At 39.1% G+C, this 25513-nt stretch overlaps 1 protein-coding gene across 1 annotated transcript in view; it reads right to left on the bottom strand.

Annotated features, from left to right (window-relative positions):
- The window catches only part of KCNQ5 (potassium voltage-gated channel subfamily Q member 5), a 515760-nt gene that overhangs the window by 15923 nt on the left and 474324 nt on the right, over nt 1-25513 (bottom strand). The window contains exon 10 of the mRNA XM_042939160.1: nt 12587-12695. Coding sequence (XP_042795094.1) covers nt 12587-12695 — 109 coding nt within the window. The remainder of the gene's footprint in view (nt 1-12586; nt 12696-25513) is intronic.

Here is a 25513-nt window from a genome sequence, read left to right as displayed (position 1 = left end):
CTCCCTGCGTGAGGCCTGAAGTCTCATACAAGGAATAGTTAAGAAATTCCATTTGTTTTTCGGAAGGGAAAGGGAGTGCCGGGCGACGACTGATTGATTTTCTTTAAGTAAGTGTTCGTGGAGCGCCTACCACTGCGTGCTGGGGTGTGTGCTAGGTGCCGGAGGAGCACTGCCTCTGCTGGAAAGGAGCTGGCAGAGGTGAAGGAGGCTCCAGTGATTATCTGTCTCCAGTTTCTTCTCTCTCCAGTCCTGGTGGAGGCAGCAGCCCCTGTGGCCGGGAGCTCTGACAGGATCCAAGAGCCTCATTTGTTCAGAGCCAGAAGCTCTTTACATGAGCTCAGTGTGGCCGCTTCCCTGAGTGATGCCACAAGCGTGTCTGATGCGTGGGATTTAAGAATTCACTCATGGATTCTATCACTCACCTATCAGACATTTATTGAGTGCCCACCACATGCCAGGCTCTGTGCTGGATGCCAGGCACACAGTGATGAAGAAAATAAATCCTGCTGCTTGAGCACTTCGTGTCTGGTAGGGCAGACTGTGTGTGAGAGCAAGGTGGTGGGAGGTTCAGGCCAGCAGGAGTGCTAACTCAGATTAGTATTAGTGATAGGAAGCAATTTCAGGACGTGACAGTCCCTTACCCTTTGTACCTCCACCTCTGGGGATTATATTACCAAATTTTTATTTTCTTTAAAAAAATTGTTTTTTTTTTTTTATTTTTTTTTTTTTTTATTTTTTTTTTAATTTTATTTTTTAATATATGAAATTTACTGTCAAATTGGTTTCCATACAACACCCAGTGCTCATCCCAAAAGGTGCCCTCCTCAATACCCATCACCCACCCTGCCCTCCCTCCCACCCTGCCCTCCCTCCCACCCCCCATCAACCCTCAGTTTGTTCTCAGTTTTTAACAGTCTCTAATGCTTTGGCTCTCTCCCACTCTAACCTCTTTTTTTTTTTTTTCCTTCCCCTCCCCCATGGGTTTCTGTTATGTTTCTCAGGATCCACATAAGAGTGAAACCATATGGTATCTGTCTTTCTCTGTATGGCTTATTTCACTTAGCATCACACTCTCCAGTTCCATCCATGTTGCTACAAAAGGCCATATTTCATTCTTTCTCATTGCCACGTAGTATTCCATTGTGTATATAAACCACAATTTCTTTATCCATTCATCAGTTGATGGACATTTAGGCTCTTTCCATAATTTGGCTATTGTTGAGAGTGCCGCTATAAACATTGGGGTACAGGTGCCCCTATGCATCAGTACTCCTGTATCCCTTGGATAAATTCCTAGCAGTGCTATTGCTGGGTCATAGGGTAGGTCTATTTTTAATTTTCTGAGGAACCTCCACACTGCTTTCCAGAGCGGCTGCACCAATTTGCATTCCCACCAACAGTGCAAGAGGGTTCCTGTTTCTCCACATCCTCTCCAGCATCTATAGTCTCCTGATTTCTTCATTTTGGCCACTCTGACTGGCGTGAGGTGGTATCTGAGTGTGGTTTTGATTTGTATTTCCCTGATAAGGAGCGACGTTGAACATCTTTTCATGTGCCTGTTGGCCATCCGGATGTCTTCTTTAGAGAAGTGTCTATTCATGTTTTCTGCCCATTTCTTCACTGGGTTATTTGTTTTTCGGGTGTGGAGTTTGATGAGCTCTTTATAGATTTTGGATACTAGCCCTTTGTCCGATGTGTCATTTGCAAATATCTTTTCCCATTCCATTGGTTGCCTTTTAGTTTTGTTGGTTGTTTCCTTTGCTGTGCAGAAGCTTTTTATCTTCATAAGGTCCCAGGAATTCACTTTTGCTTTTAATTCCCTTGCCTTTGGGGATGTGCCGAGTAAGAGATTGCTACGGCTGAGGTCAGAGAGGTCTTTTCCTGCTTTCTCCTCTAAGGTTTTGATGGTTTCCTGTCTCACATTCAGGTCCTTTATCCATTTTGAGTTTATTTTTGTGAATGGTGTGAGAAAGTGGTCTAGTTTCAACCTTCTGCATGTTGCTGTCCAGTTCTCCCAGCACCATTTGTTAAAGAGACTGTCTTAAAAAAATTGTTTTAATGTTTATTTTTGAGAGAGAGAGAGAGAGAGAGAGAGAGAGAGAGAGAGAGAAAGGTGCAGAGAGAGAGGGAGACACAGAATCCAAAGCAGGCTCCAGTCTCCAAGGTCTGAGCTGTCGGCACAGAGCCTGATGGAGGGAGGACTCGAACCCACGAACAGTGAGATCATGACCTGAGCTGAAGTCAGACACTTACCCGACTGAGCCACCCAGGCACCCTATATTACCGAATGTGTCCAGGCTGCACAAATGGCCCCTTATGTTTCCAGATCTTATATTTTTGGCATAGATGTGTGTTTCTCCTGCTGACCCCTTTTCTTACCTGATGTTGACCAGTTGGATTGACTTACTGTACTGATATGCATTCCATATCCCTCTCTTTCCCAGTTTGGATGATTCTACCCCATGACTTCTGACTCTTCACAAGAAATACAGCATCCATCTGCCTTAAAAGTAAGAGTCCTTGGACTCATTCTTGAAGTGATACAGGGCCTTCTAATTACTGAAACTTCCCCACAGCAACCTCTTTTGCCTTTCAGAGATTGGTCAGGGGATGATGTTGATCATGGAGCAAGTTTGCCACGATAACTAAGTTTGTGGAACCTGAAATTTTGGGTCACTTATTAAAGGCATATGTGTTACCTGTTTGGATGATTTATTAATGTTCCTTCTTTGTTAATACATAAACATGATTTAATAATGCAGATTTACATTTGTGTACACATTAGACTCTGAAAACCTTTCAACATTAGTTATAGAATTATATATCCCAAACTCCTTTACCCTTCTTTCATCTTAGATCAGGCTACTAGCCAGGGAAAGAGCCTCAGGAGTTCCTGGATGGACTGACCAGCACTTCTACACAGTCTATCAGATGTCCTCACTGCAGGGGCAGTCAGGTACCCCATGTGGCTGACTTAGGGATCAGCCACAGGACCAGTTCTGTGGCCACACTGCTGCCACACTGGATGTAGAGTTGTTTTTCTAATGCTTGTTATTATTATGCTTTATATTCAGGATTTGGTAGACTCTCCTACACATTTTTTTTTTTTTAAAGGGGTTAAGAATAGTAGAACTCAAGCAAGAACTTCTAGATTCACACAAGTCTGCAAATGGTTAACTCTCCTCTTAGGATTTTGTGAGCACTGATCCAGTAACTAAATTTGGGAATTTTGTTTTCCCAGGAGTATAAAATTCTGCATAAACTTTAAAATATGAAGTGAATAAGTAAATAAATAAAGTACCCATACATGTTGATTGCTCTTGAATATTTTTAGTCATAGCAATGAATGGGAGTTTCAGTTTAAATTATAACCAAATAAAAGGTTAGAAATTAGAGGCTGTAAAGTAAGTGTGTCTTCAGTGAAAACACTAGTTTAATGCAGCCTCAGAGCGAAATGTGGCCACAGGCAATTATCTTTAAAACAGAAACAAACAAAAAGAATATTCCAGGGAATATATTAGCTGATTTTAAAAATACGTGCTAAATGATCCCTAAAATGTTCTTCTAACAGCGTCCTTTACTGTAACATGCCAGAGACTTGGCTGACAAGAATGTCTTAACAGTGACTTGCAAACAAAGACTCATCACCTCTGCTAAAATAGCAGAGATGCTATCAGCAAAATTAAGAACTGGTGATGATTAAACAGCTTGTAGATTTAACAAAAACCCACAACGGCAAACATGTGCCTCTTCTTCTCTATTTGTGGAGTGTTCTTGTCTGAAGGATGGAGTGAGATTTAAGAAGGATTCAAAGATGAGAATGCATTTTAGGGGATGGTCAAGAGAATGGTTCTGAGCTGCCTTTCAAAATAGGAAGAATGCAAGGGCAAGAAAACTGGAAAACCTTGTCACCCAACCCAGGGTTCCAGAGAGGCCTGATTTGCATAATCACTTGAGAGACTCTGACAAATCATCATGGGTCTTCTCTTTGCTGATCAGATATGAGCAATTTTAGAAGAGTTGATGAGTCTTTGCTAGTTGCAAAGAAATTCTTGACATTTTATCTAGGTTCTTATTAGAATGAAAGATTCTGATAGATAATTCTAAAAAATGTTTTGCTTACAGTCTGGCTTCCAACCCTTTTGCCACTATTGAATTTTTTTTCCCAAAGTCACTGATGACCTCCTGGTTGCCACTTCCAAATGACTTTCTCACACTTTATCATCTTGACCTCTTAGCAGCACTGAACACAGTGGACCTGGCCTCCTGCTCCTAGGCATTGTCTGCTAGCCCTTCCTCTGCCACCCCCCCCCCCCCACCAGTTTCCCTCAGTCTGGCTTCCTCATTAGTCTTCACCTGAGCCTTCTTCCTTTTGCAGCTCCCTGCAGGTTTGTGAGCCTTAACTTCTGTGGTGACCGTCTTCTGTCTTTACTCCCATACTCTCCTTGGGATGACACTTCTGCAAAACATCTATGTCTGTGCTGATGACTACGAAGTTTGCTCCCATTCCAGATTTTTCTCTGGGACTTCAGATCCAGGGCTTCATCTGCCTGAGGGGCCCCGCCGTAACTGTGCAAACTCAACAGTTGCAACAACGCACCATCTTCCCACAAGCCAGCCTCTGTGTGACTAGCCCCCCGGATGTACCATCCTGATTCCTCCTGCTCTTTCACTCCGTCTTCTTCAACAGTAAATCTCCAATCCTGTCATTGTCTCCTGTCCAAAGAGCTCTGGAATCCATCCTTCACGACTGGCTGGCTCGGGCTCCCAGCAGATCCAGGTATTGTAACAACAATGGTCCCCTCTTTCCAATCTGTTCCTTGCACTGTGGTTAGTCATTGTTCTAAGTATTAGAATAAAACACCAGTCTGACAAAGTTACGTCTGTACTTAGCCTCCATGCCTTCCTGCTTGTTATAACAGTTCCTGTTCCTCCCTTGAGTCTGACCTCTCCTCCCTATGTTCTCTACCCCCTACCAGCACATATACTTTCTTTTTTTTTTTTTCAATATATGAAATTTATTGTCAAATTGGTTTCCATACAACACCCAGTGCTCATCCCAAAAGGTGCCCTCCTCAATACCCATCCCCCACCCTCCCCTCCCTCCCACCCCCCATCAACCCTCAGTTTGTTCTCAGTTTTTAAGAGTCTCTTATGCTTTGGCTCTCTCCCACTCTAACCTCTTTTTTTTTTTTTTTCCTTCCCCTCCCCCATGGGTTTCTGTTAAGTTTCTCAAGATCCACATAAGAGTGAAACCATATGGTATCTGTCTTTCTCTGTATGGCTTATTTCACTTAGCATCACACTCTCCAGTTCCATCCACGTTGCTACAAAAGGCCATATTTCATTCTTTCTCACTGCCACGTAGTATTCCATTGTGTATATAAACCACAATTTCTTTATCCATTCATCAGTTGATGGACATTTAGGCTCTTTCCACAATTTGGCTATTGTTGAGAGCAGCACATATACTTTCTAATGCCATCTTCAGATCTGGTTCTCGGCAACTGCAGTTCCCTCTGCTAAACTCACACCCTTTACAATAGCCTGGCTGGTACCTACCAAGTCACCAGATCTCTGCTAGAAAACCCCTTCTTCCAGAAAGACTTCCCGAATGCCACCTCGCACATAAGTGCCAACATTCTTTGTGCCCAAATATCCTGGACTTCTATTATTGTAGCAATATGTTGCTCTGCATCATAATTGACTCTGTACTTTTCTGTCAGCCCTTCAAAACTCTAAGCAGGAATCCATTTTTCTTGTTAATGTCTATCCTGGTGTCTGGTGCAAAGTAGAAGCTCTACCATTTTTTTTTTTTTTTTTTTTTTTAGAGTGTAGGATCCTTTGGGAGGAACTAAAGAGTTTATAGTCAGGCCTCTGTGAGGGCAGGGGAGGAAAAGGAGAAATAACTTCTCCCTTTCACAGTGCTTTTCTTGGGAGGGTGCCTGGGAAGGCAGCAAGCTCATCCAGAGGAGGAAGGGGGAGAAATCTACCTGGAACATTGCCTCATGGTTGCGTGGAAAAAATGCCCTTTCAGCCCTGAGTGGCGTTACTCTGAGTGATTCCTCAGCATAGGTGGTGAGGACATACCTGCAAGGGGTAACAGCAAGTGCTTCCTGGGGAAGGAGGTGCAGGCAGGCAAGGCTACAAACATTTGGAAGTTGGGAGCACCCCTCAGAAGAGAGAAAGAAGTGCTCCTCTCCCATGATATACATGGGAATCTGTCTGGCCTGAGTGGAGGATGGGCAGAGTAGGCAGCATGCTGGGAAGACAGTAAGGAGCCCGGACACTTGTAGGTTAAAATAGCTCTTACGTAGTGCTTCCATGTGCCCAGCACGGTTCTGAGTGCTCTGCAAATGTCAATTCAGTTAATCCTCACCACAACCCTACAAGGTCAATACTATTACCATCCTCACTTCACCAACAAGGAAACGAGGCACAGAGAGCTGACATGAGTTGCCCAAGCTCACACAGACGCTGTCATTTCTTGGATCACTTCTCCTGAGCAGTTCTCAGGAGGGTGGGGGCTGGGGATAGAATTAGCTAATGGCACCAGGGTAAAGTTGGCTGCAGCTTCAACTAAAGAATTCTTTGAGTTTTCCTCCCAAACTTTATTCATTTGGTTTTCTAGAAGGCTGGTTGTACCTTCAGAAACAATAGGGTGCGTACAAGTCAAACATAGCAGGTGTGGTGATTATGTTAAGAGAAGTCAAGAACAGGATATAACCAACAGCTTCTTGGTCATTTCTGTTCAGAATACCGAGTAATGTCCATTGGGTTGTTTAGATTATCTTTACAAGAAGAATAGGTTGTATGGTATTCTGATTCATTTCTTGACAACTGACCAAAATAGTTGTGTAAGACAAGCTGACAAGAGAACAGTTGTTGTTGAAGATCTCACTGAGAATGGCTTTGATCTTAGCTATAGTAATTCTATGAAAAAAATGCAGGTAAGAAGCAAGTGAGCTTTGCATTGCATCATTTTAACAGACAGAGCTTATTTGCAGATTGCCTAATAAATCGTCTACACAGCACTTCTGTGTTGCCTAGGTGTGCAAATCTAAGAATTTATCTAGCCAGTTCAGTATAGGAAAACAAATACAAACATTTCTCTTGTATTTTTAAAAATTATTATTCTGAGAACTAAAATAATAAAAACAAGAAATAACAAGTGTTGGTGAGGATGTGGACAGAAAGGAAACCTTATGCATTGTTGGTGGGAATGTAAATTGGTGCAGCCACAGTGGAAGACGGTATAGATGTCCTCAGAAAATTAAAAATTGAAATACCATAAGATGAATGGATAAACAATATGTGCTATGTATATAATGGAATATTATGTATCCATAAAAGGGATGATATCTTGCTATTTGTGACAATATAAATGAACCTAGACGGTATAGTGCTAAGTGAAATAAATCAGACCGAGAAAGACAGATACTCTATGATTTCACTCCTATATGGAATCTAAAAAACAAAACAAATGAATAAACAAATAAAAAGCAGAATCAGACCTACAAATACAGAGAATAAATTGATGATTTCCAGAGGTAAGTGGGGTGGGAGGTTGGGCAAAAAGAGTGAAGGGGAGTAGGAGATACAGGCTTCCAGTTATGGAATGAATAAGTCACATGAATAAAGGGCACAGTATAGGGAATATGGTCAATAATAGTGTATAGCGTTGTATGGTGACAGGTGGTAGCTACAGTTGGGGTGAGCAAAGCATATAGAGAAGGTGAATCACTATACTGTACCCTAAAAATAATGTAGCATTGTGTTCAACTCAAATTAAAAAATTATTATAAAAGTTACTATTCTAGAACGCTTTTATAAATAGACTTGTATTGGATATAACTTTAAAAACTTATTTATTATGTATTATTTATTTATATTTATTATTTTGAAATAATGGGCATATTTTAATTTTTGTGTGAAATATTACACAAGATTCTCACTTAGATAGTATTTACACAATGCCGAGTACAAGCTTGAAAGGTAATAGTCAACCTCTTCAGATATTCTCAAATATCCAGATGTTTGATATTGCGAGGGAACATATCTAGGTAATTTGTGGGTTTACTTTTAATCGGAATTTTTTGGTATTGTGCCTGAGAAAATATTTTTTAAACAGTGATAGGAAAACTGATATCTTGCCATGTGTTATGGCTGGACTGTGTACCCCCAAATTTCATATGTTAAATCCCTAGCCCCTAGTACCTGTATTATTGTGACTGTATTTGAAGACAGGACTTTAATAACAGAAGTGATTAAGTTGAAATGAGACCATGAGGGTAGGGCCTAATCCACCCTGACTGGGGCTAGTATAAGAGGAGGAGATTTGGACTCAGGTATGTGGGAGCACAGAGGAAAGACCATGTGAAGACACAGTGAGAAGGTGCTATCTGCTTGCAAGCCAGAGAGGCCTCAGAGGAAACAACCCTGCTGACATCTTGATCTTGCATTTCCAGCCTCCAGAACTGTGAGAAAATAAATTTCTGTTGTTTAAGCCACCCAGTCCGTGGTATTTTGTTGTGGTGGCCCTAGCAGATGAATGTACCATGATATAATGAAAAGTGAGTGTGTAGAAAGTTCAAGAGTTTATCAGTTTGCCTGCCAATCTGCTTATTTCCCTGCCAATGTCAACTTTCTATTTAGAAACTAATTTCTATGAGAGAATGAAAAGAGACTTAGCATTATTTGAATTAAATAATAAACAAGATAAAAAAAATCATTAACAGGATACAGAACTTTTGTTAAAAGTAAGTATAATCTTCCCTCCCATTATGGGTTTAAAACACATCTCTGGCAACTTTGTGCATTCCCACTAAATAATATTTTGAGAATAATCTGTGATAATCCTGGAGGGATTACACAAAACTAAGTATTGTTCTGACTTTTAAGATGTATTTTGAAAATGTCTAAGAACAGCCATTGTTTATTACTATAAAAAGTGATGTCATTCATTGAAAAAAAGTCTCCAAGTGCATTTGGAGAATGTAATCCAGACAAGTTAAGACAGTGGCTTTAGTCATCTCAGAGAATCTTTACTCTCAAAAATAACTACAAATTAGAAAATGGCAGATGCTCAATAAATATTAATAACCCAAACAAGAACTCCTATTTTGCTCTTTGTGGGTGCAGTAGCATTGCTTTCCATGTTGTCATCCTTGCAGTGGAATACATATTTTCTGTTATACATCTAAATTTTAATTTGGCTCTTAGGAAAAACTATTATTATTGTAAGAGCAACTGGAGGACAAAAGGTATATTCAACTACTCATAGTAAATAATCAAACAATCGAGAAATAACAAGGAAAATGCCAAAACAAAGTTGCTGTTTTAGAGATGAATAATAGATGGTTTACAATTGCAATCAGCAACATACATATAAAACAGCACTTTAGGTGAGCTGTAAGAAATGGGTATGTTCTGGCCAAAGACATTCCAGTCAACTGCTATTCAGCTTATTTATTTAGCTGAATTCAAGAAAAGGACAGTTTTGCATAAGATTTAGGGATTTATACCAACAGACTCCTTTTCAGAACTGCTGATTATATGGATTGGTCTTTTAATCATGTATTTTAAGAAAGTAAGTATTACTGTAAGTCAAATATTTCCAATTAAGTTATTAGCTCTTGGGTGTAGCTATTATGTTTTTAGAGAATCCGTGAATTTTAAGGGGAACTTGGAAATGAGTTTTTAAAAACCCAGTAAGCAGAATCTGGATATGGGAGAGAAAAACATCCCCCTTGAGTGTCACAAAGTAGCAAGCAGAAAGCTTCAGAAATTCACAAAAAGGAGATACATGTAAATAATAAAGTCCTGTTAAAAATAAGAACCAAGAAAAGATTCTGAAAAGCAAGGGAATTCTGCAAAGGACTTCACAAAAATCAGGCAAGTTTCAAGAGGATGGTACAAAAGTAAGTCTTAAGCTGCCACTAAAGTGCTTAGCTCGCGGAATAAACCTATTTCATTTTCTTTCATTCAGCTCACAATTCTTTTTATAGGGTGTGAGGCAAAAGCAGAAAGCTATGGAAGGTCTTGGGAAACGAACAAATTGGGTTAAGTATGACTTTTAGGAAACCTAATCTGTTCCCATTAGATAAGATTTTTATGGTACTTGTCGCAAGTCACACTAATCTGTGGATGAACTACTCCACCTTCACATTAGGGTGTTTGAGGGGTATAATGAATGAATGCAGAGAATTTCAAGGTGACTTCTTAGCCAGCCATGTCCAGTAAAACTTTCTGCAAAGATGATGGACTGTATCTTCTGTGCCTAGTATAGTAGCCACTTGTGGCTCTTGGGCACTTTAAAAGTGGATAGCGCCACTGATGAACTGAATTTTAAATTTTATTTAATTTTAATTCAAATTTAATTAGATTTATGTGGCCACTGGTGACTATATTGGACAATGCTGTTCAGGTCCTTTCTGTTCCTTTAACTGAAGACTTCAGGCATAATTTTACTACATATTCTTGGGTTTTCTGGGCTTTAATATTACCTAAGTCTTCTAGGTTCCCCTGGAGTAGTGTGATCATACAATTGTCCATACTGGGATACTTTGAGAAAGACAGGGAGTGACAGGGAGTGACAATGAACAATTATGATGAGACAAGAGGCATACTCTGGGATAGCCCAGGGCACAAAAGAAGGTTGGTCCCCTACTTATAGGGTTTGTTGCTTGAGGGTTCTGTTGAGAAGTAACCAAGTTTTACTTCACTTTTTTTTTTTTTTTTTTGGCCAGGGGTGGGGGAGTGCCATTACAGATAAGATTTAAGTATCTTCTAGGGGTACACATTTTCATCAACCATGATTTGCTTTGCCATCACAAACATTTACCAAAATCTTTTATAACTCATTTCTGCTTTCCCAGTGATTCCCAAACATCAAGTAAAGCGATGTCTAATGATACTAAATGACCAACTAAAAATAGCAGTAAATAATCAGTCACGCTGATCTCTGAAATTAGACTAAGTATCTGAAGAGCTATATTGGGTTGGATATTTTATGTTTTCTTTTGGCTTTTTGGTAAGAGACAGAGAAAGCCAAAAAGACCAGAGGTATTTCTTTGCAAGAGAGTCACTCTGGGTTCCCTGACAGATTAAAATTCTCCCAAAGGGATCAAAACTAGGCAGGATGAGCACGCAGCAGTTTATTTAATCCAGAAGCTGGGTTTTGGAGGGAGTGGATCCTGGAAGTATAAATGTAAGTTACTTTGGGTACGCTTTTAGCTTTTGCCATTGGGAGAGAAAGCATACTAAGATCAGTGTTTAAACTGAATATCTATTTAAAGAGTATTTAGAGGCCCAAATTCCTTCCTTGCCTCGGCCTGGTGGATGGCTGCCATGTGTATTCTCACCAGAGAAGAAGGATGGGGTTTTAGTCTCTGGAGAGGTCTCTGAACTGCAGGCTACCAGGCACATACTCTAACCTTAAACCTAACTCTAACCTGAACCCTAGCCCTACCCATGACTCCTAAAAACTAATGCTAATCCTAACCCTAAACCTAACTCTAATTCGAACCCTAACCCTGCTCCTAACTCCTAACCCTAACCTTATGGGAGGTCTCAAAACTGCAGGATACCAGGCAAACAGCCTCACCATGGCCTTAACTCTAAACCTAACCCAGATCTGAAAAAAAAAAAAAAAAAAAAGGAAAAGAAGATGTGGTATATATATGCAATGGACTATTACTCAGCCATAAAAAGAATGAAATCTTGCCATTTGCCACGACGTGGACGGAGCAGGAGAATATTATGCAAAGCAAACTGATATGTCAGTCAGAAAAAGACAAATACCATATGATTTCACTCATTTGTGGAATTTAAGAGACAAAACAAATGAGCAAAGGAAAAACAAAGAGAGGCAAACCAAGAAACAGACTCTTAACTGTTGAGAACAAACTGATGGTTACCAGTAGGGAGAGGGTGGGCAGATTGGCTAAAAAGGCAATGGGGATTTAGGAGCGCTCTTGGCTGTGATGAGCACCGGAGGTTGTATGGAAATGTTGAATCATTATACTGTACAGCTGAAACTAATACTTCGCTGTACGTTGACTAACTGAAATTTAAATAAAAACTTAAAAAACAAAAGATCAGTGTTTGACATTATATTTCAGCAGGATAGGAGCAAGTCACTGCCTAGTACTTTAGGTTTCCTCTTTTTTAGAACTCAACCTGTTTTGAAACAACCTAGTGGGATTTTTTTCCTTGACACAAGATACAGAACATGGATTGGAGCGTCAAGTCATAAAAATAATTTTAAAAATCCAGCTGGATCTATACACTAAATGTCCTGAAAGCCACAAATTCTTATGGTGAGCCAATTCTCATGGAATCTCTCTGGCATGGCCTGGCATTTCAAATCCTGCCGACCTTTTATATAACGCATTTTGTGTTGCGCACAGTAGAATTTTGTATTAAGAAAATATATTTCAGAATTTAATAGGCATGTGAATGAATAGGAACAGAGAAACTAATTATTTTAGGAGGTTTACCTGTAGGAAAAAGCACTTAGCAACATAGTCATTCACACAATCAGAGGTAGGTCTCGGACTCATTTTGTCAAAGGTTTTCCACCAACCTGATAGCTCGAATGACAGTTTTAAGCGGTGGGGTGAGGTCTTCTACTGATACGTCACACTGGCAGCCCTTTTCATCATATACATCATCAGTGCCAAGCGCTGTGTCAGCTGCAAGAGAAGATTACCAGTTAAACAATACCACCACCAGCAGTTTACAACATGTTTGCTGAATTTGTCTCACATAGGAATAGGGGGGAACTCACAGACTAAGCTTATAAACCGAGATATGTGTAAGGCCAGCCAATTGTTTTTCCCCATGTTATTCCTCCTCCTTTTCCTACAACCTCATTAATTTTATGTGATTTGAGATGAATACCTTTCTGAGCTGTTTTCCACGGGAAAGATGAAGCTGTTGACACACTGTCTTTCCAGTCGTGGTGATGGATTTGTGTTGATCCACCCATGCTCTTTTGCCCAGTTCTTTTGAAACTAACTGCCAGCATTCAAATAACAGCTGTTTGGAATTAGGGAAACAGTCTTTGGATACTTAACTAACTGGCCTGTAAATATAGAGCTTGAAGCCCATGTCATTGACCCCATTAGCCCCAGGCCCTGAACAAGTGTGTAAGCAGCTACTCCAAGAATACTGACTACTTATAGGTTACTGGAAACAGGCAGCTCAGAAGAGAGTTTGCTTAAGATAGTGCAGCCAAAGCTGAGAGATTTTCAGATTGGACAATCAAATCAGTTCTTAATAAATCGAGAAAATTAACTTTTGGGTTAATTGCAAAATTTGGAAAAGGGGGAAGGGTTATAATAAATACCAAATTAATAAAGACTTATAAAATTCATAAGGAATAAGCTCATACTATTGAAGCTTTGTTTTCAGCAACAAGATATTGAATACAAGTTAACATTTCTGGAATGGGGGATGGGTTAAATAAATATTGGTGTGTTTATACAATGGAATATTAGGAAGCTGTTAAAAATGATGTTTAAGACTAGGGACTGGGATAATGTCACAATTTATTATTTAAAAAAATCTATATATCTTAAAAAAATCTTTTTTAATGTTTATCTTTGAGAGAGAGAGAAAGAGAGAACAGGGGAGGGGCAGAGACAGAGGGAGACACAGAATCCAAAGCAAGCTCTAGGCTCCAAGCTGTAGGCATGGAGCCTGACAGGGGACTCAAACTCACAAACTGCGAGATCATGACCTGAGCCGAAGTCGGATGCTTAACCGACTAAGTCACCCAGGTGCCCCTAAAAAAAAATCTATATATCTGGGATTAAGAATGATTTTATTCTTTTTGCTTGGCTATATACATACATACATATATATATATATATATATATATATATATATATATATATATAATGTTTATTTATTTTGAGAGAGACAGAGTGCATGAGCATAAGTGGGGAAGGGGCAGAGAGACAGACAGAGAAAATCCAAAGCAGGCTTTGCACTGTCAGCATGGAGCCCAATGTGGGGCTCAAACTCACAAACCATGAGATCATGACCTGAACCGAAATCAAGAGTCGGAAGCTTAACTGACTGAACCATCCAGGCACCCTACTTAGCTATTATTTTCTAAAATTTCTACAATGAACATGTATTACCTTGGTAGTAAAGTAAATAAAGTAATAAAAATACACTCATGAGAGATGAGTTATGTAGCCTCTAAATACTATTTCAGCCTCCTTAAATGTTAAGGTGCACTAAAGGATTAACACCGCTGTTGCCTTTGCTCTGCCCAGTGTTCATTTGCTAAGTCATGAAAAGGAGAGAATTTGCCGTGAGTTGTCTTGGTTGGGTTCAAAATCCCAAAAGGCTATTAGAAGTCCATTCACTGAAGCAGTGCTTATATTTGGACTGCAGCTGGTGCATCATTTAGACTATTTACTGTGTGGTTACTCAGTTTATTGTGTGCTGAGAGCAGAAGTAGTGGTATGGAAAGATATGTAAATGGGTCTTCATAACCCTTCTTCATGGTCCTTCTGGTCTTCCTGCCCTCAAGCCTAGTGAGAGGGTAAGACAGAGCTACCACTTCACGATAATGAAAATAATAGCAACCACTCATTGACATTTATGCCAGGCACTTAGGTGAAGCTTCTGCAACGATTAGTTTTCTCACTTATAGCAACTCTCCCAGTTGGTGGTGATATTATGCTTGGTTTTTAGAAGCCAAAATTGAGGCTTAGAGAAGGTAAGTATCTCACGTGAGGCCACAAAAGTGGTCAGTGGAGACAGTAAGTTGCGGAGCATGTGGTTAAAATCCAGTTCCGGAGTCTGTAAAGCCTTTGCGCTTTACATTGCATTACCCAGTGTCAGCATGGGTTCAGGGTTCCATAATGGGTTCAGGAGTGGCGTGCAACATGCCAGGAGAGAGCAGGGGAGAGAGATCATCGCAAGCCTCATCGGTGCAGCATATCCCTGGGGGCTATGTTCTCAACTTCTCTCTAGAAGAGTTTGCTACAGTTTATTTTTTAAATTATTATTAGTTTTTTTAAATTTAATTTTTTACTTTTTAAAATTTACATCCAAATTAGTTAGCATATAGTGAAACAATGATTTCAGGAGTAGATTCCTTAATGCCCCTTACCCATTTAGCCCATCCCTATATTTAATTATTTTTGAGAGAGACAGCATGAGTGGGGGAGAGACAAAGAAAGGAGGTCAGAGGATGCAAAGTGGACTCTGACCTGATAGCTACAAGCCCAATGCGGGGCTTAAACCCAGGAACCGCGAGATCGTGACCTGAGCGAAAGTCAGTCGCTCAACCGACTGAGCCCCCCAGGTGCCCCAGTTCATGACAGTTTAAATGAGAGTATTGACCCAGTCTGACACTTGGTTCTAACTCAGTGATGAGCTTGAGGGTAGCTGGCCCATTTCGCTTGATTGACCACCTACACAACACAGCCCTTTCAGTGCACAACATGCCCAAGGTTAGATGACATTCTTGCAGGAACTGTTTGCGATTTCTTCCTCCGATTTGATCCTAACCTGTTTTTAGTTGGTGGAGTGGGCTGAATAGTATTGCCCTAAAGTTCATATGCACTTGGAACATTAGAATATGGCCTTATTTGGAATAAGGGTCTTTGCAGATGTAATTAAGGTAAGGTTGAAGAAGAGGTCATACTGGGTTAGGGTGGGCCCTAAATCCAGTGAAAATGTCCTTATAAGGTAGAAAAGGAGAAGATACAGGAACAAAGAAAAGATGGAAGTGGAGACTGGAATAGTGCATTTAGAAGTCAAGAACACCAAGAATTCTGGGCAACCACAAAACAGAGAGGCATGGGATGGTTTCTCCCTCAGAGTCTCCAGAAGGAACCAACCCTGGTGCTGCCCTGATTTCTTGAACCGTGAGAGAAGAAATTTCTGTTGTTTCAAGCCATCCAGTGTGTGGTAATTTGTTATGGCATCCCTAGGAAACTAACACAGTGGGGAAAACTTTTCTTCATGGTTTCTAAATCTTCACTCAAGGACAATAATGATGATGATAATAACTGTAATAAGCGTTTTTTAGGGAAATCTAATTATGTGCCAAGAAATTTAATAAATTGCTTCAAATCCCACAAGAGGTATGGATAATAATATTTTATTGTTATATTTAACATGATATTAAAATGAAATATAAGCATATATTTAATATAATATGTGTCATATTATATTAAATAATGCCCTATTTTACAGACTATGAAAGTGAGGCACAGAAAGCTGAGAAGCTTGCCCATGGACAAATGAAGAGTAAGTGACAGAACCAGAATTTAAATGTGGGCAGTTGGGTTTTGGAGCTGCACTATTAATTAAATATTTCCTAACCCTGAGACTCATTTCTGACTCCTTCAAGATTTGTCTTTCTTGTCTCTCGTCATCTGGACTCCCTTCTCTTGCATTATATTTTCATCCACATGGCTGTGTGCACCTGGCTCTCATGGTCTCAGCTGAAGTGATCCCATAACACTGAGAGAGAACTGTATTCAGAGGAGTGTGATTTCCATGGCCAAGTGCCGAAGAAGACCTACAAATAGGTCCCATGGAGGCTGGATGGTCATTGGGTGCTATTATGGAACACTTTGAGATGTCCAGATGTTAGCTCCCTTCAAGAAATATCAAATAATGCACTTAATCGGGAACCTCAGGACTGAATTCACAAAAGTATTTTACACTGTCCTTCAAAAAAAGGAATATGTGACTGCTTTCCTCATCTGAACTCTAATGAGAGGTACTTCTAACATGGTCCCACTTCATATCTCAGAAAGCTGGGGGAACACTGGAGAGGCTACAAGGAAGGCAGATCCTGCGATGCCTGTGCCAATGGCTTATCTGCTTGAAAATTCCATGTAACCAACCATAACACAATGATGTATGTCCAAAACAAATAGCATAAAATACTAGGTCCTTTAATTATGAGGTTAGTGGAAAACTTTATCAGCAGGTGTGTACTGTTACAATAGGCACAAAAGGTAAAGATAAACTATAATGTTCTCACTGATTGTGAATGAAACTGGAAACATCCCAAATGATTACGAGACAGTTTCCATCCAGCTTAACTCTGCTTCACCTCGCCCCTGTCCTGTACCCCAATAAGAGCTTTAGTTTAGCCATACTGCTTACATTTAGCTTTAGTTTAGCCATACTTTAGTTTTAGCCATACAGGCGGGGCAGAAGATGGGAGTCAGTCACCAACTGCATCATATCCAAATGCACCTTACTGTGGAATATTATACCACTAATAACTTGATTGTTCAAGGCATAAATTAAATTCTCAGTCTTTAAAGAGATATTTTTTGTAGGTTAGGTCAGAGCAAATGAATAGGAAATATATCTTTGCTGGCATGTACTGAAGCAAGGGCTGAGTTAGGAATTTTTTCTCCTTATTTCAAAGCCACAAAAATGGGGAAAATGCTGTCTTTCTCCTTCATAACTATCTTGAGATGTCCATTTTCTTTCCCGTGAGGTTAATAGCACATTAAATGTCTTTCACATGATTCCTAGAGGCTTAAGACGTTTAGTGAATTTTAAGGCACCTAGATGGGGCTACATTTTCAGCCAAGCCTGGCTGTCTGCTCTCCAATCATATCTGGCTCTCTTCCCTTGCATTTTGGGAGATGTGGGTTATGGGTACATAAGCTCATGTGAGCATCAGTCTGCACAACACCTAATCACAGAAAGCAAGATGCCAATAGAGTGAGATGCTCCCTGGAAGTCCCACTCCCTGTGGGCAATCCTCCCAGGTGTGGGGAACCTGACCCAGTGGAAGATCTGTGCCTAGAGATAAAAGAAATTTAAAGTACAACCCTTTATCTCTCCCAACCCTCTCCTGTTTCCTATTAATTAGCAGTATTCAAAATTTGCTTTCAAATACTTTGTTCCCTACATTTTGGAAAATCTATTTCACAGTGTTTGGAAAAGATCATGTAAACCTTAGGTGATGAAGAGAGAGGACGTAAAGCATATTCTGAAACTTCTGCTATATCCCAAGACTGTTTTTCTGTTCCCACTATGAAATTCTGCCATCAAGATGTAGGTAGTTGTGAAAAAAGGAGAAGTAGTTTCTAGTCACCTCCGCTTGGTCACCTCCGCTTACAGATTAGATTTATTTCTACATTTCTTAGTGAAATGATTACAATGGTTTTCTACCTTGCCTGTATGTAAGAATCAGCTGGGGAGTATTAAAAAACAAACAAAAAAACCTTAATACCCAGAACATCCTCAGGACTAATAACATGAGGAAACTGAGGGCTGGGATCCAGGACAAAAAATGACATTCCGTGGTTTCCTCTCCGCCAGAGCTTAGGAGTGTGTTTGACTAGTCTGCCATTGGATTTGGGCTAATTCTCCATGTTTTCCCCGATACCGCTAGTATATTTTTCATGGGAACAATTTGAGACAATACAGGTGCTTCAACAGAAAGAGGAAATGATTGCCAGAAAACAATTTTAAAAACATCCCTTGGCAAATTGGTGATATAGGAGCTAGCTTTCAGCTTTTTACACAGCTAAAGGCTTCAGTTTTCAGAATCTCAGTTCGTGCTTCTATCACTCAGCCATCTGAAACCCCACTCTTTACAGGCCTTGCCTTGGCATTGTTCTCTTAGAAAGGAATCACCACTGTTTTTACACACAAGAGGCTTGCATGCTCATCATTCAAAATAAAATCAAATTGTCAAAATGTAGCAGAAAATATTTGTTTTGTCTGTAGAGGAATGATAATGTCCTGATGTTTGGGTCAGTAGAAGAAATTATAAAGGACGCAGCTGACAGCTTTGATCATGAAGACGGAAAATGTTACTACCTGAAATAACTAAATTACAGTGCAAAGAAAAATGCTTGATTAGGAAAACAATGGAAAGATATAAAAAGGCTTAATATTTGTAATGCATAAAGAGCTTATTTGAAGGGATCAAAATTCAAAATGTAAATGTATAAATAAGCCTGTCAGGAGAGACCACTAGTATCAAAAAATGACAGAAAACTATTCAACCTAACTAGAAATAAAATAAATATAAATTAAAGCTATGTGAATGTATGGGTTTACACCAACTTATTTAGCAAAAAAAATAATGACTAATACTAATAATACTGAGGTGAATCTGGTGACTCTGACATTGCTAGTGACCATGTAAATTGGAACAAAATTTTATAATCAGCAATCTTATAATTTTACACCAGAGACATCTTCTTTGGAAATAATTCCAAAAAAGAAAATAAAGACAGCTTAGTACAATAATGTTTACAGCATTATTGTCCATTGTAGGGAAATAGTTATAGAAATTTCAATGTCCCAAAGTAGGAAACTGTCAGTTATGGTAAATTACAGTATTTGACCATGATGCTGTACTACACAGCTACAAAAAAGATAATTATGAGTAGTATAGTATAATATTAAAGTATGTATTTTTAAATGTTCAGTAAAATTAAAATATGAAACTAAATAGTCATGTTGATTATAACTATGTACAGTGATACATAAAAAGAAAACCAATGGAAACAGAATATATATAAAAATAAAATTGGCTGTACTGAGAATGAAATTGTAAATAATTTGTATTACTTTTAAAATTCTGTAAGGAAGGGTGCCTGGGTGGCTCAGTCAGTTAAGCATCTGACTTTGGCTCAGGTCATGATCTCATGGTTTCTGAGTTCCAACCCCATGTCAGGCTCTGTGCTGATAACTCAGAGCCTGGAGCTTGCTTCAGATTCTGTGTCTCCCTCTGTCTCTCCGCCCCACCCCCGCCTGTGCTCTCTCTCTGTCTCTCTCCCTCTCTCTCTCAAAAAGTAAATAAACATTAAAAAAATAAAATAAAATTCCATAAGGAATTTAAAGATATTTTTCTATCACAAAAATATTAGAGTGGAGTATTTGAAAAATAGAAAAACAATGAGAGTGAAGAAAAAAAATCTTCCCAAGTTCCAGAGCTTAAAGGAAACAATTATTATAATGTAATTATTACAGTAAAATTGAGGAGGATGGAAATTCACAATACACTTTTATTTTGGGAATTTAAATGAAGCCTATTATAAATTCTATTCCATTATGCTATGGGGAGCATACATTAAAGTGGCCACTGTTAATGGCGGTGATAACTAATTTATTACATTCTGTTATGATTTATAATTTATTTTCCAAGCATTCCTTCCTTCTGTGGCTGTTGTGTTTCAATTACCTTTCCCCACGATCATTTTCCAACACCTTAAATATCATCCTAAAATTAGAGATTCCATTTTCGTCATGTGTTAGTCCAAAGGCAATTCCTTTAATCCAGTTAGAGTTTAGAATAGCTGCTTGGGCCCTGCTGTAGTAGTGCGATTTCATTTCACTATGTCCTTGGCCAGGGCTTTTTTCTTGTTGAGTTAGATGCTGCTATGTCATCAACAAGATGTACTGGGTTCTCAAGGTACTAATAAGGAACCTAGAAAAATACTCCAGTTAATAGATATTTTGTTCTAGATGTTTTTCTTTTCAAATACTTTTTTTAATACTTTTTTAAAATGTTTGTTTATTTTTGAGAGAGAGAGAGAGACAGAGTGTGAATGGGGGAGGGGCAGAAAGAGAGGGAGACACAGAATCCGAAGCAGGCTCCAGGCTCTGAGCTGTCAGCACAGAGCCTGACATGGGACTTGAACCCACAAACCATGAGATCATGACCTGAGCCGAAGTCAGCCGCTTAACCGACTGAGCCACCCAGGTGCTCCTTTTCCAATACTTTTTAAAACTTGTTCTTCTCCCATTATAACAATAATACATGCTCACTGTAGAACTTTGAATTTTATTTTATTATTTAAAAAAAAATTTTAATGTGTATTTATTTTTGAGAGAGAGAGTGTGCAAGTGGGGAAGGCCCAGAGAGAGAGGGAGACACAATCCAAAGCAGGCTCCAGGCTCTGAGCTGTCGGCACAGAGCCCGACCTGGGGCTTGAACTCGATCATGACCTGAGCTGCAGTTGGACGCTTAACTGACTGAGCCACCCAGGCGCCTCTAAAACTTTTAAGTTTAAATTAAATAATAAAGAATGAGAATAATTTGTTTATAGTTTTAACACTCTGAGGCATAGCCTATTAAATTTTGGCCTATTCCCTTCCACTCCCTTTTCCTCTGCATTATCTGCTATTTAATGTCAAAGTCAATTTTTCAACACAGATTGCAAGGTGGACATCTCTGGGTGCCGTGTGAGGGAACTTTATTCGTATAGCTCAGCTTCATTCAACCTCACCTCATTATATATAGCCTTTCCATCCCAACCTCCAGCTGCACCAGACTACCAAAGGTTTCTCCAGGTGCTGTTTAGGCGTCAGTTAACTTTGGATACTCTCCCCAAGGGTAGTGTCAACACAACCCTATCCATTCTCCTCCCTGTTTGTTTGTTTTTTTTTTTTTTGGCTGGCAATCTCTGGGTGCTAAATTTTCAATCAATAGATTATATTATGTGTAGGGCACCGCAAAAACAAGGCACCCTCCTCCCCGTGGGGACAGCATCAGAATATTCAGAAAAAAATTTACATTTTAGCACGCATAAAAGTTTTGCACCATTTTGAAAACTAGAATTTTATCTTGATGCTTAGCAATGACTGATATTTTGAGTTATCCAAAACAGAGAGGGTGAGCTATAGAGGGAAGCATGACAAAGTTTAGAGCCTCGGATCCAGCTCTGCAATTATAAGCCCTTCGAGAGTTAACCACCTCCGTGAAAGGCAGCCTGATGCCCGACACTGACTCAGCCGTCTTCCTCCACTGTGAGCACATAGCTCTCTGACAGTTGTTACAAAGTATGATGCTTGATTGTTTGCAAGCCCCTTTCCTTGCTAGACATGAACTCTGTGAGGGCAGGGGCCATGTCTTTTAATTTTTGTGTCTATCTACCATGTATCTTCTCATTCAGGTGCCTTCTGCCCCTAAAACACTGCATGGTTGAGAGAACACACTCAATGAATGTTTGGCTCATGAGTGATGAAGCATTTCCCCTAGGCTCCGTGACAGTAGTCCCTGTTCAATAATGTCTGGATTTAGGATTTTAAAATTTGGTGGTTGGGTAGATGACGTTTCACTGTGTTCTTGTTTACTGGGTGGATCACCTCCCCAAGTTGAGAGACAAGTGTCTTCACTGAAGAAGTTGTCAGCTGAGCAGTCAGGATGGCCCTAGTCTCTCAACTTTGTGTTCAGAGATGGATGAATTCAGAGCCTTTGCCTTGAGCACTCTATGGCCTGGAGGGCCCTTTATTTTAGTAATGATAGCTGTAATTAATTTAGCCCTTCTATGTGAGGTGGTTTACAGTACAAACTGTAATTTAAAATATAAGACTGCCAGTTTGGAAATGCTATGCTCATTTTACAGATGAAGAAACTGTAGCTGAACAAGGTTAAATAACTGCCTAAGATACAGGCTTATTAAGGGCAGAGCAATAAAATTGAGATCATGTCTGTCTGTGCGCAAGTCTCCAATGGCTCCCCATTTTTTCCAGAGTAAAAGCCTGTCTTTTCTAGGGCTACAAGGCCCTGTATGTCTGTCTCTCCTCCATTTCCTTTCTGATATCATTTCCCATCATTTTCCCCCTGGCTCTTTTCCCTCCAGGCTTCTCTTCTCTCTCACAGGCCTCCTAGTTGCTCCTTAAAGGAGCCTGCACCTCTTCTTAGGTCTATCTTTGAGGATTTGTCTCCAGAAAACCTGGAGCCTCTTTAGCTGCTTTGGGTCTCTGCTCAGTATCAGTTCTTTAGGAGAACTACCTGAACCACCCTCTGTAAGTACATACCTCCCTACTCCACCAATCTGTGTGTCTCCTTACCTTTCGCTCCTTTTTGCTTTTTCTACAGCACTCACGTTAATATATGATTTACTTGTTGGTGTTTATTATTTCTTTTCCCTACTAGAATGTAAAATCTACAAAGGCCAGTATCTTGTTCTCTGATGTATCTCACTCACCTTGAGGAGCAGTGTGCTAATATTTAATAAGAGAACCATCAGGGTAAGGGAAGTCCCTTCTACTCTAGGATCTATCTTACTGGTTACAAAGTATAATTTACTAACTAACTTCTGGATTTTGGCCACCTTGCTGTTTTCTCTTGTACTGTAGTGTGTGTGTGTGTGTGTGTGTGTGTGTGTGTGTGTGTGTGATTTTTCATGACTAGGTATACTCTGAGATCCTACTGTAAAAAAAAATCTAATTTTTCCTCATAATGCTTAATTTTTACAGGATTTTAAAATAGGGTTTTCTAGGCCATATATGAAACACTCACAGCTAACGTCATACTCAATGGTGAGAAACAGTTTTTCTTTAAGATCAGCAATAAGACAAGGGTATCCACTCATACCATTTTTTAAAATCTATTTATGTACTGGAAGTCCTAGCCACAGCATTCAGACAAGAAAAGAAACTTGCACCAAAAATAATAAAATACCTAGGAATAAACTTAACCAAGGAGGTGAAAGACCTGTAATCTGGAGACTGTAAAACCGATGAAAGAAATTGAAGAGGATGCAAAGAAATGGAAAAGGATTCCATGCTCCTGGATAGGAAGGACAAATATTGTTAAAATGTCAATACTACCCAAAGCAATCTACAGATTTAATGCAATCTCTATCAAAATACCAACAGAAATCACTAAGTTGTATATCTGAAACTAATGTAACATTGTGTGTCAAGTATACTTTAATTAAAAAAAAGAAAAGAAAATAGGATTTTCCTCCAGTGGTCCATGAAAATATTTAAGAAGCAAAATAAATTTCAAGTAAATGAATGAATAACTTCTATAGTAGAACCTGGGGAATATCTGTTGAGTGAATGTCACACACTATACTTTTATTTTTAGGTGAAATGCAACTTGTAGGTCCACTTTAAATTTTGGGTCTGTAAGTTTATGATTAGTAAATAATAGAAAAAAATTTAATATCAGTACAATAAGCAAGAGGGATTTCTCTCTAGCTATCTATATCATCCATGTTGATATAATAATAAAGGCAATCCAGATTTATTATTCCCTTCAGGAACAATGCAACATTAATGAAAATGTAATTATATTAGAGTGAGATACAGCATAACTTCATATAGTCACTTTTGCATATTCACACCTTTGTGCTTTTCCAAATGTGACATTTATTCCAGTATCTTATATTGCTAATATTGTAGGGACAAATCGTGAAATTTCAGTCATGTGGCCATTGTTCACTCAGTTCTGAATTTTAGGAGATTTGGAGTAAGTAACTTAAAAATGAGTTCTCATTAAGAATTTGGAAATCATCTTACTGAATTCCCATTGAAATAAAAAATAATTTTATAAAGAAACTTTTCTTGCATCTGTGAACATATTCCCATTAATTTTTTTCTAGATTGGAGAATTACAATGCTATATCATATTTGAAAAAAATTCTGAAAAACCAAAAATTTATTTTTACTGAAAAAAAATCCAAGTACACTCATCTGTGACATAAACTGATTTCAAAGTAATATATCCTCTTGAATTTTTAAGGTGATGTTCTAGTGAAAGATATAACTTTAATATTTTGACCAAGTAATTGAATTTTCCTGTGTATTTTTTTTAACCAAAGTAGATACAATTTATATAGCAAATCTTGCTAGCACAAATGAAGATTACATAATTTAGCTGTGCTCGCTGTGTATTGTACTTTATTATTATTATTATTATTTTTGGTGCTATGACATTCTTGACAGGGAACAGAAAATTTGGGACCCAGAATAGTCCTAGTACCCACAACAGAAGTGACGAGGTACATTCAAATCCACTATCAGAGGAAGTGCAGCTTACTTTTCTTCCCCCCTAAAGACAGTTATATCTATAGTATCCTGTGAATATCACATTCTGACAATATGGCCTATATGCTTTTAAAACCCCTTCAGCTCCATGGAAGATTTTCATAAAAAAAGAAAATACAGTTAACCTTTGACTGCACTTGACTACTTTGTTATTGGCATGGCCTAGCAGTGGTTTCCAATTTTTTTGATTTCCAGCCACAGTAAGAAATATACATACTAGTGTGATCCAGCCCATGTGTGCACACGCACGTGCACACACACAAACTTAAGATGGAAATTCCTTTCAGGGTTAAGATGGTAGATTGAACATACACATTTAATCTTGATCCCTCAAAAACCCACTAAAACTATAGTGATGAGATTATTTTTAAAAAGACATAAGCCCATAAAAGGAACAGAAGAGGAGGCAGCAACGACATAATTTTGGAAGTGGGAAAGCAGATGGACAAGTTAGGTAACTGACTAGCTGATACCAGAGAGAAAACCCTATGCCAACATTGGGAAAAGCTGAGGAATAACAAAATTTACACTTCAGAAAACTCAAAAGGCTCAGGAATTGGCAGCACTAGGTATCTCTGGGGATAACTAAGACAAGGCAGGCTGTGTGCAATCTGTCCCACAACCTTGGGTGTATGCTCCTCTCCTTTTCCAGCAGAAGACTGAATGGAAGCCTTTGGACAAGGGGTCATCAGGCACAGTCGAAGGAGGGGTA

The sequence above is a fragment of the Panthera leo genome, chromosome B2, assembly GCF_018350215.1.
Source record: "Panthera leo isolate Ple1 chromosome B2, P.leo_Ple1_pat1.1, whole genome shotgun sequence".
In the NCBI taxonomy this organism is placed as follows: Eukaryota; Metazoa; Chordata; class Mammalia; order Carnivora; family Felidae; genus Panthera; species Panthera leo.
This window is presented reverse-complemented; position numbering and strand designations above follow the sequence as displayed.